At 55.9% G+C, this 11,626-nt stretch overlaps 1 protein-coding gene across 1 annotated transcript in view; it reads right to left on the reverse strand.

Moving 5' to 3' along the window:
- Positions 1–359: 359 nt before the first annotated feature.
- Positions 360–11,626, reverse strand: part of LOC119095204 (chorion peroxidase-like) — a 13,376-nt gene continuing 2,109 nt past the window's right edge. Inside the window, exons 2-8 of the mRNA XM_037218076.1 lie at positions 6,380–6,553; positions 4,947–5,171; positions 4,198–4,325; positions 3,943–4,053; positions 2,895–3,030; positions 1,514–1,641; positions 360–566 (exon numbers count right to left, since the gene is read on the reverse strand). Coding sequence (XP_037073971.1) covers positions 360–566; positions 1,514–1,641; positions 2,895–3,030; positions 3,943–4,053; positions 4,198–4,325; positions 4,947–5,171; positions 6,380–6,553 — 1,109 coding nt within the window. The remainder of the gene's footprint in view (positions 567–1,513; positions 1,642–2,894; positions 3,031–3,942; positions 4,054–4,197; positions 4,326–4,946; positions 5,172–6,379; positions 6,554–11,626) is intronic.

Here is an 11,626-nt window from a genome sequence, read left to right on the forward strand (position 1 = left end):
GGCTAGTACGCGTTGTTGGACGGTACCAAGGGCTGCCAGGTGCTGCCCTGCCGCCCAGATTGGGCGCCAGCGCGACCATCATTAGACCTGGACGGCGGCGGAACACTGACAAGTTCTCTCAGCCGTGATGGGTGGTAGAAATAGACGGCCGAAGGCAGGAAACTGGCATAGAATGTGAAATGTGGAATGGAATGTGGGATGGAATTGAGTGTGGATTAGCGAGCACGCGCGCTGGTGAGACCTGTCGGAAGTTCCGGCTCCACCAGCGTTTAGCGTGTCAGGTCCTCATGCACCGGAACACGAACGGCCATCGCGCCACCCAGCACACACGCACCGTCGAGGCCGCCCGCCAGGTCCTCTCACCCGTAAACGTCGCTGTAGGCGGAGGCCGTGTTGTTGCTCATGACGGTATTCAGCTCGAAGAAGTCGGTGACGCGCGGCAGGCCGCAGAACTCGCGGAAGCCGTTGTAGCTGGGCAGGCCGTGCTCGCGGCCTCGCTGCATGTTGATCGCCGCTAGATCCATTCCGAACCGGTGCTCGGGCATTTGGAACAGGTGGTTCGTGACCTGTCGACGTACGGTGGCACGGGCTAGGGCTGGGCCGACGAAGTTAACGGTGGTGGAACGCCTGAACGCATCACATGAATGCGATCGCGATAACGTTTACTGAAGTGATTAAATGCATTATAAAGATAGACTCTTACTCTTAGGGGATATCTAAGGTTGCAACGTAAGTTATTAACGTTCATCGTATATGTCATATCGGCTGTTTTTATCTGAGTCTCAAACGGGCTTTATCCGACCCGAACAGTCGGAAATACGCAAAATATATCATTTCCATAATGCCCTGCTCCGTACGCCAACATGAATCGTAACTTCAAGGGCTTTGGTCCATCTTTGAAAATGGTTTCAGTTAGTTTATTTTTCTACCATTCGTATTCGTTCGACTCAAAATACGAGAAATAAAATAGGTTGAAAGCTTTTTGGAATCAGGGTAATTCCGCAAACAAAACTATGCATGAATTAATTAAAATTATCACCAAATCACATCCACACACGTGACTCAGTAATTATTGTGCATCCGGCATGCTGGCACAATTCCGACAGGTTTTTGTGCAACCTCGCCCCACAACAGCCGACGGACGTCTTGCAGCGCCACATCGCTCTGTTTGGTTTTTGCCATGGGTGGGTTGAGAGCCATGTTTTCCATCAGTGACACAGAGAGCGGGTCAGCTTCCCTTCCGCCTGACAAAAGGCCCGCCGGTCCCACAGCGCCACGCGCTGCCCGATGAATGGCCGGTACATTTTGCGAGGGGCCAGGCCGGTTCTTGTCCATGGCTGGAACCGGCCCGACCTGCTCCGCGTTCATACAGCCGTGCTCGTGAAACCGCGCGACGCGCCGTCGCTCGGGGAACAGCCTCGCGACGCTGCTCTTACGTCCTGCTGGTGACGTCACCTGACGCCCTGCCCCCTCTGACGTCGCACCCGCCTGTCACCCTCGGCGCGGCACTCACCTCCTGCGTGACGGCGTCGTCCATGGCCTGCGCGAGCTGGTTGATGAGGCCCATGGTGTACTGGTCCACGAAGCCGCCCTTGTACATGTCGTACGGTTGACGGAGCAGCTCGCTCAACCGGCGGGCGTCTGACGTCGCGGTCAGGGGTCAGGGGGTCAGGGGGTCAGGAGCGGGTCACAGTTGTCATGCACGGATGACGTACGGTACACGGCAGCCTGTTATAGTACATGAGTGACTGGCTGTGTAGCTCGGTGGAAGAAATGTCCCAGCCAACTGCAGATGGCTGGGTATTCTCGGGTCACGGGCCCGTCATGCGCATGCGCACCGGGCGTAGAGCGAAAGGCACGACGCACGCGCGGATCCGGCGGTTTGAGAATCACAAACTGAGCTGCGCGCCAGCGGCGGCAGGTGACCAAGGCTTTGGCAAGAGGATGAGGCCATCAGGGGGCCATTCAGGCATTTAGGAGACCACCAGGGTTAGCAGATGGTAACTCAAATCGTCATTAGGTGACTGGACTTGAACGGCGGCCATTTCATCCGTTGCCCTTCACTCACTACACGGTCCTGTCAGATCAATGATAGGGCAGTCAATTATAAGTCGTGTCAGAGACACGATCTGTGGTAGGTAGGCTGCAAGATAACAAACGATCGTCGCGAACGAAAGCCGTGCACGTCAGCACGCGCTGTGACAGCACTTCCACCGTCACGGTCCGGGCAGCGCCGGCGACCTTCGTGCAGTAACCGTTATGTCACTCGCGCGGTCCACCTGGCGCATTAGCAAGTGCACGCAATAGCGCCATTGACGTTCCGCTAGCGAATCGAGCAGGATACGCCTTCCAGAATGCGCCGTTTTCAATCTGTTCCTTCTGCCTGTGTCTGACTGTGTGGTTTACGTGTGAGACCTGTGGTTAAGCGGACATAACCACGCGGGTGTTTGCATACTTGCGGCGACGGCGTTACTGAAAGCGTGAAGAGACATTACGACATTGGTTATGAGGAGGCGATGAGGCGAGCGAGGGAGGAGATGAAGAAAGAAAGCAAGCAGCAAGAGGGAGAGGAAAGGAAGAGCAGAGCAAAGGAGATGAGAGGCAAGAGGGAGATGGGACGACCGGAAAAGAGAAGAGAACAGAGGAAGGAGGACAGAAGAGACAGGGAGTGAGAAACGGAGAGAGAGAGAGAGAGAGAGAGAGAGAGAGAGAGAGAGAGAGAGAGAGAGAGAGAGAGAGAGAGAGAGAGAGAGAGAGAGAGAGAGAGAGAGAGAGAGAGAGAGAGAATAGAGGAAAGGAGGGGAGAGGACATCGTAGCGCAACACAGCCGTAATAGCCTAGCCTTCAGACCAACGCGGTCTGCCATTGGACGCTCCACTTCTCGCCAGTCTCACCGATATATTTGCCGGAAGTGGACCACCTCTCGATGGTGGACGGCAGGAGGGAGTGGCCGAACCGGAAGGCCGCCGTCGAGAAGGAGTTGGACGTGCTGGCGTCCAGAGTGGGGCTGTACTTGTGACCCTTCGAACCCTGCGGCAGAGGCGAGCGTCATCAGGAGAGCCTCGCAGCCTCCTGACGCTTCAGACCGCCTCCTGACTGCGGAGACTCCTCTAACGGAGGCTGACACACAGAGACTTGGCTGACCAGGACTTCCTATGGAGGAAGTTTGGAATGGGACTGTTCCATACGAGTCTATTGTGTCATAGTCATGGAGCTGGGTGGAAACGTGGTGTTTTTAATTGTGATGGTCTATGGAACAATGAGTTTCTTGTAACCCGGGTATCTAAACTGGCCTCGAGCGTCCATTTTAAACACGAGCGGTGCAAACATGCGTGGGAATCAACGATCAGCTAAATGAGAGCTATTTAGATGTGAAGAAGAAACCGGCCCTTGTTGTACAATTAACTCATAGATGATCTGTTGCTAGGCCAAGTCCCTTCAAGGCATTTAGTGCAGGCGACTGCGGCTTTTTTTTGTTCGGTCGCAGTTTCGACTTGCAGGCGATGTTAAGCAGAAATCCACACGACGCCGCACAAAAACACATACACGAGGAAAATATTTCGCAAACAACATATGGAAGAAAGGAACTGATACTACAACCAGTTAATGGAACGAATTGTGGCTTTGCTGAGTACGCTACTGCCGTGCGTAAGATGAGAAGAGCTCAACATGCTCTGTCTTCCACCCACCCGTGACCACTTTTGATGAAGGAAACGCGACGGACAATGTCACGCGTCATGTTACTGGGTGCAAGCAATTGTATAGGCCATATTGACATTCAAGGGCCATGGCTCAACCGGGGTTCGAACCCGGGCTCCTTGTGGGAACCGAAGGCGGTAGCCTTTGGCCATTACACCCCCGCCCATACGTGGCCCACAGCTTCCGCTTCCGCAGCCGCAAGGCCTACAGACACACCGCATGCGAGCGCTTTCCCGCACTTACCCTGCCAACGACCAAGTTCTCCTTGGTCATGACGTCCTTTCCCAGCACCATGGGCAGGAACTCGTTGTAGGTGATCTGCTGCACCACGGCGCCGATGATCAGGCGCGTTTCCTGCGAACACGGTCGGCGCCTCCGTCAGCGCGCTGACGCCCTCCGCAGCGCCTGACGCCACGGCGCCACACAGCCGCGGTCGCACGGCCGCGGGCCAGCACGGGCAGCTCTGCTGTGACCGCCGCGGTGACCGGCGCCACACACCTGGTAGATGGTCTCGTCGTCCCAGTGTGGGTTCAGGTGGCTGAGCTCGACGGCAATCCGGTTGTGCTCGCGCATCAGGTACGTCTGCAGGGTGGCCAGCACCAGCTGTTCGTTGACCCGGTTGTCGCCTGCGGGCAAAGGTGTGGTCAGCTTTCGGCGAGCGATGGACAGATGATGGTTGCGTCGTCGGCGTCGCGCAAAGTGTGGCTTAGGTCGGCTTCTCATGATGTGCCTCGGGCTTAGTTTAACGGTGCGCGCTGATGGTAGCCGGCTTAACAGCAAAAAAAAACTTTCAACGAAAGCGCTTTAAAAGAAACGCTTAACTATTTTTAATTCCGGTTGCGAGAAATTACTGGGAAGATTTTGACATTATTTTTGTATACGTCCTCTGAAAACAGCTGTGATCTGAAAGAAGGTTCTCATTTGAATTAGGGTTTGGAAATTATTTCGTATTGCTCTCGCTGTCATTGTAAAACATAGAATGCAGGGTTGCTCGCATGCGATCTTTTGTCGATAACATCCAAACCCACCATACAGAAAAATAACATCCAAGCGCTAACAGTAGCAAGCAGCAAGTACATGAAGAACGTCACACCAATAACCCTGCGTTACTTCTTTTACCACTCGGGTATGCATGCATTACGAAGAGCAGCGCCCTAACCAAGTGTCAATCAAAGTCACTTTCTAGTCCAGCCACGACCATCACGCCCAGCGGCCCGACCCTGGACCGGCCGGGCGGCGTCCCTCACCGGCGTCGAAGCAGAAGATGTCGCGCGACGGCCGGATGCAGCCTTCGTCGGGCGCGTGCAGGTTGGGCGGCAGCAGGTCCTTGAGGCCGATCTCGCGGAACACCGGCAGCGTCTTGAGCAGGCCGCCTTGGTACGAGCGCATGCGCCGCTCCGTCTCCAGGTCCGAGCCGTACACGAACGACGCGTCCAGGTATGACGTCACCTGGTTGATCGGGTCACGTGGGCCTGCCGGTGCGCCGTGACGTCATCGACCTGGGGTCGTGGGCTCTTGCCAGCAGACTGACTCGCATGGGAAGCGGGTGGGGGAGTCGGTGGGTCATTTTTCGGCGCAGGTGTATTCTTTCTGTTAAAAATTATGTGTGGGCCAGTGTTTCGGTGCAATGTCGTGACGGCCGGCAGTCGATCGGCAGCGAAACGTTTTCGGGGTGGAGGGAGGGGGCGTGTTTGACGCACCTTTGTGACTCTTCGAAAACGTTGCTGGTCGTGAGTTTAGGTATCATTGCGAGTCAAAACACTTACGCTTTTGTCTTCGGGCCCGTTGGATACCTTGGCACAAAACGACCGCGATGGCCATCCCGCCGTCGCAAATGTTACACTCAGCCTACGAAATGCCACAGGTATGTCTGGCATGTCTGGTATGTCTGTCACAGGTATGTCTGGGAGCCGTGGCATGAACCCTGCTCATCTGACATTGCTTCCTGTATTCCGATCGTCACGACCGCTCTCGCGTCGAACGCAGCACAAGGCTGCCGCCTGCCGTGCAATTTCTCATCATTCGCCAGCCAAGGCCGGGGCACAGCCCCGTCTGACGACCCGCTGCCCCCATTGGGAACAGTGACGTCACGGCGCCTGGAGGTCACCAAAAACCGGCCCGGGGCAGACATCGAGGTCACCAGACAGGCAGCGGAACGAGAACAGCGCGCGGAACGATCAAGGAGCAACAAACCAGGCAATATCGCGATGGCCTATATTCGGCAAGGTCGTGACAAACGGGGGAGCGAAATGTTTTCGCTGTTCACGGTCTTTACATGATAGTCTAATCTTTTGGTGTATAATGCATAAGGACCACCGGCGAAGTGTAGTAAGAAAAAGCCCTTTAGTGATGGGGTTACCCATGCAATCACTGACTCCTCACAGCCTGTGGAGTGAAGCTGAAACACGACTGGTCGTGGCAGTGGTGCAGAGGTGTGCTTCCCCGAAAAAAAATGCGGGAGTGGGCTTTTCTGGTCTGTGCTTGTCCACGCGAAGTGATAGAAAATTACTCAGAGCAGCCTTCCTCTCAACTTTTGTTCACAATTTTTCGCGATGTTTAAAGGCAACCGTCATGATACACCGTGAGATGCTGCGTGACTTACCGAGCGACTCCCTGCCAGGAGAGACCCTCCTGCCCGACAAGCGCCGCTCTTACCCACCGCCGGGCTTCCGTGACTCACCGAGCTTGCACATGTGGTGCACGCCTGGCAGTGAGCGGATGACGTTCATGCACTTTTGGCCGTACAGGGCGTAGAACTCGTCACTGTCGGGGATCTGGATCGGGAAGCAGAGCGGGTTGTCCGCTTGCCGCCGGTCGTTGCAGCAGTCCGGCATCTTGGGTCGGCCGTTCTTGTCTGAGGGCAGGTGCGGGCCGGGTCAGCCCCGTCGGACGGCAGACGGCGTGAGCCGGCTGTAGGCCCGCGCTGACGGACGGCTCTCAGTCTGCAGGTCAGCTGAGTTCCCAGGTCAGCTGAGTTCCCAGGTCAGCTGAGTTCCCAGGTCAGCTGAGTTCCCAGGTCAGCTGAGTTCCCAGGTCAGCTGAGTTCCCAGGTCAGCTGAGTTCCCAGGTCAGCTGAGTTCCCAGGTCAGCTGAGTTCCCAGGTCAGCTGAGTCCCAGGTCAGCTGAGTTCCCAGGTCAGCTGAGTTCCCAGGTCAGCTGAGCTCCCAGGTCAGCTGAGTTCCCGGTCAGCTGAGTTCCCAGGTCAGCTGAGTTTCCCAGGTCAGCTGAGTTCCCAGGTCAGCTGAGTTCCCAGGTCAGCTGATGTGCCCAGGTCAGCTGAGTTCCAGGGTCAGCTGGTCTGTCAGCTGGATCGCAGGTCAGCCACAGCTGTGCCGTTTCCAGAGGTGCCGCGCCACCCGCCTCAGCTATGTGACCTCAGAACCGACAAAAGCTCTGGATATTGGCGTTGGTGGAAGTTTTTACCTCGATTAAAAAGCATTACTTTTCACATCGTCAATCATTCTGTATCGCTTTAAGACTGCAAATGCCACCTTCGCAAGTCCAGACAATGTCTCATCTGGAAGCTATGGTCACGAAACGTCGCCAACAAGAGCGGCTTACAACTTAATCCATTGTCACCTAACCCCTCTTCCCTGTGCCCTTCGCAAAACCAAAGTCGCTAGGAACACCAAAACTTTCACACGACACCCGACACGACGAAAATAACGCGTCGGAGGCTTCCACCCGGGGCACGTAACGCATTCACACTCGTCCAGCAATCAATTCACATGGCGTCGCCCAGAAGCATACAGGCACCGCTCAAACTCGAACCTGTCAGCCCGACAACCAGCACGCGCCCATTAACCCAGGGAGTTGAGCCGCGCGTGATGAACCTGCTTACCGAGCGCAAACAGCAGGTCCGCCAGTCTACTCTGCGCCCTTACCGAAGCTCAGTACCAGCCCGGTGTACCTACGACCAGCTTCGGGAGAGCGTTAACAGCGACCTGTTCTGCGTCAGTCGCCTGCCACTTCAGCAAGGAAAGCCGATAAGACGCACGCTTTCGAGCGGTGGTGCCGCAGGTCTTCAACATGTCGATCAATTGGGAAGAGACAAAACCTGCATGCGTTCACTGACTGCAGCCTTTCATTTGCTGGGATGTCGCGCGGCTTCGTAACAGGCACAGCAGGATTCAGCCCACGTATACGTGCTGATATTTGAGACTTCGGATGCATAGAGACGTTGTTCCTCACGGTTGCTGCGATTCGTGCCTTTATTTTCTTGCTTTGCCCCAAGGCGACCGGGAATAGTGCGCAAACGGTCATCGCACTTCGCTCCGTCTGTCCGGCGCGACCACAGCGCCAGGGGGTAACGCTCTTGTGCTCTCCTGGGTCCGCCAAACTGAGCAGGCGGAAGTGCGCGAGCGCCTCCCTCCGGCGGCAGCCCTGCGGTCGGCGGCGCGGGCTGACACGGTGGGTGGAGGGGGGGGGGGGGGCTCAGGGTCAGTTACATTACCACCTCGGTCACAGGCGGCCGGCGTGGTCAGGCCCGGCAGGAAACGCAATATGCCAATCATGCCACAGAGGCTGGCCCGCGTTGTGGCCAATGCCGCCAGCACTGCGGACGACTGTCGCAGCTGCCCAGGAACTGCGCGGAAGGAAACGGGAGCGCCGCTTGGGCCGCGGTTCAGCAGCACACAAAGGAGCTCGGAGCGTGGAATGACGTCAGGAATGTCGAGGTCAAGTGCTCTTGGCGACTTGGTGCCTGCTCCGCAGCAACAAACCGTGACCCATTGGAGAGTTGGCCCCAGCTGCAAAGCACGCCAACTGAAACCAGGGCACGCTTGTTTCGTCAGCAGCCACCAGCAGTGATCTCCTGAATTCGCTGTCACCGGCCCGCGGGAGACGCGTGGCCAAGTGAACCCACCACGCTTTCCGTGCTCGGGTGCAGTCGGTACTTTCCGTGCCCGGATGCAGTCGGTACTTTCCGTGCTCCGATGCAGTCGGTACTTTCCACGTAACTCGATCGCGAATCAGGCCGATTGCGGACGGGATGTAACAAACGGGACCGCATGTTTACGGCACATCCCCGCATCGCTAACGACGTGATCACAACACCAGCCCCGCGGTGTCTGTCACGGCGATGACATGGCGGCACGACACCGCGGTCACCTCAGAGCGAAACTGCGCCTCGTTTTGCGACCGCAGGCTTGAGAGTTTGAGTTTCAGCGTCATTGCGCAGCGGATGTTTGCGCGCGTTGTTTGAAAATGCGGCCTGGAAGTAAGCTTGCCCATCGACATCGTGGCGACATCGGAGGCGGTTGTCGCATAATGCTTGCACGCTTTCCGTCGTCTCAAAATACAGGTGACAGTATGGCATGACCCAAGAATATTCACAGTCGGGAGAATAGAGGTGGACAAAAAAACATCTTGGTGCGCGAAAAGGCCATTTTAGTGACTATCTCTCACTTCTGTGGCAAACGCAGCCAGCCGCTAACAACACCAGTTCAGATTGGCTCTACCAACCCCATACAAATTATTGGCTGAGTGACTGCGCGGACCCATACATTCCATTACAAAACCCGCCTTGTTGCCTGTCATGGCACGGTTCGTGACCACTCCGTGCGCAATGCACAGGGCACCGGTTTGCCACAATTGGTCAGCACGCGACACCTTGGCGAGTGAGTGCGTAAAGCGTGAGAACAAGCGGACACTCCCGAAATAGCTGATGAAGCGAATCAGCACAGAGTTTAGGGGCGTGTGCCCAGCGAACTTTCCCTTTCGTTCAGCCAGGGGTCTTGAGCACCTGTGACCGGTAATGGCGTTGGCGTAATGCCGTCTCACGACCTCAAGACGTGACAGGCTTAGACTGCACGTTACAATAGAGGGCACAGCTATCCCATGCAGATCACCTCGGGCTAACCTTTCACCCTACACTTTCCCCACAACCATCCCCTAGTTTCTGCGGACATTGTCTACTGGCATACATACATGCTGAGACCCCCCCCCCTTAAGCCCGTGCCGCAGGGGTCCCGGGGAAGTTCCCCACACCTTGTTTGGTTCCGTTTTCGTTTTTTCTTAATATCTTCCAGCCAGTGAGCTAGTGGTGCTTGCAAGCGTGACTGATTGTGAAAGCAATGAGCAGCCGAGAGACCAGGGGACCAAGTCCAAATGGTGTTTGCCTCGCGTGAAATCAGATATTCGAGCGGCAATGCCGCCGCACTCAACGCAGCCTACTGAGTCTACTGTCTAGTATCCACTGCAGTGCACTAGTCTACTGCATGACAGGCTGACCCAGCGGCGATACAAAGGCGCACCTGTCTCAGTACGCTGGTCAAGCGGTGGTGTCTATCATGGGAAGGTCCAGAAGCAATCCAAAGGAACGTCCAGTCCCGTGCACCACCCACGCGGCTCTGTGTGTGACGGGGACAGGCAATCCAATGCAAGATGCTGCTCACCATGTTCACGAGTACTGCAGACGAGCTCGCGACACGTGAAGCACGCAGCGGCTCTTGGGGTAAGGCGACATTCTAAGCTAGGCGAGCGTAGGGGAGGTTTCTAGATTCGGCTCTCCAGCTAGGCGTAGCTCTAGATGACGTAACTATAGACAGTGTAACTCTAACTAGCATTTCTCGTGATAGCAAGTCTTGATACGGATACGTCAAATTCGTCAGCGTAACAAACAAAGATGGCATTTCTTTGCTGCAATGGAAGAGATGCTTTAAAAGATCAAGCTACAAGAAGAGAAAAACAATTATTCATCTTGCTCTGGAATGGTGGTGCTGCATCAAGTAAGCAGGTCCGACAGTTTGAAACTTACGGCGTTTAAGGTTTACTAAGCAGGCCGTAGCGACACGCAGCAGCATAACTGGCCCGGTAGATACGGAAGCTTATAAATTGAACTTGTCATGGGAACGTTGTGTTTGTCATGGCAGCCGGGGCCGAGCGGCACATTGTCGTTGAACTACAACAATTGTGGCGCGGAATGGTACAAAGGTGAAGCGTGTGCGTAGGGAGAACATGACAGTGCCGTTTAAATGCCCTTGCACCGAGTTGTGGGGAGGAAGTAAAAGCATGACATTGGTGGACTGACGAAATGGTCTCGGCATTGTTGGCACGTGTAGACGCTTATACGGGACACTTGCTGGGCGTTTGCTTGCAGAGGCTCTTCATGTGCCGGATTACGGAATCGTTCGACTGAGCTGTGGAACGTTAGACATCATAGCTTTAAAGCAATATGCAGGGAGCATGGTTCAGTTCAAAAAGAAAATTGAGTGTGGTCAGCTGTACCTGCTGCAGTGCCACCTCATGGGCCCGTAAATTTCGTCGCAGATCGCTAAATCGACAGGGATCGCACAATGCACGTCAACCGTGTTGCAAGTGGCTAGGCTCAGCTGTACTAATAAATCCCGCAATCAGATTCGAACCAGAGTGAGTCGAATTGAGTCGGGCGCCGCAGGTGGCACGTAACACGCGTCAGCGCGACACGCCACGACGCGCCGGGACAGCCGGAGTGGCTTGACCAGGGGGCCAGATGGGGTGCACGAGCCCCGTGATCGGGGCACCAGCAGTCGGTTGCATGGCTCGATGACTGGACTTGGGGCCGCGGGGGTGAGTTCGCCGGGGCTGGCAGGCGTGGCCACGGCGTGACCACAGCCGTTTAGCCTACATTCCGGCGTCTGGGCGTGGTCCAGGCGCCGCTCACGACTGCCTTTCTGCACGCTCACAGCCGGAGAGAGATGGTCTGACTTCAGGGCCAGCGGTGCTTCGAAGCCCATCTGGTGGCAGTGCATGGCACGGGAGGGAGAAATCGGAAGGGCGTGAAAATGAGTTCACCGACCAGTGAACGGACGTCGACTGTCGCCCCACCTTCGTGGGTATGATAGGAAGAAGCAGACTCGCGTCACCTCGAATAATATTCATCTGCCTCCGACCTGTCGTCGTGAGTCGGATTAGCTCTTCTGCCCCGCCCTCTTGCCATCGGATCGGC

The sequence above is a fragment of the Pollicipes pollicipes genome, unplaced genomic scaffold (assembly GCF_011947565.3).
Source record: "Pollicipes pollicipes isolate AB1234 unplaced genomic scaffold, Ppol_2.1 Scaffold_4219;HRSCAF=4965_pilon_pilon_pilon, whole genome shotgun sequence".
NCBI lineage: Eukaryota > Metazoa > Arthropoda > Thecostraca > Pollicipedomorpha > Pollicipedidae > Pollicipes > Pollicipes pollicipes.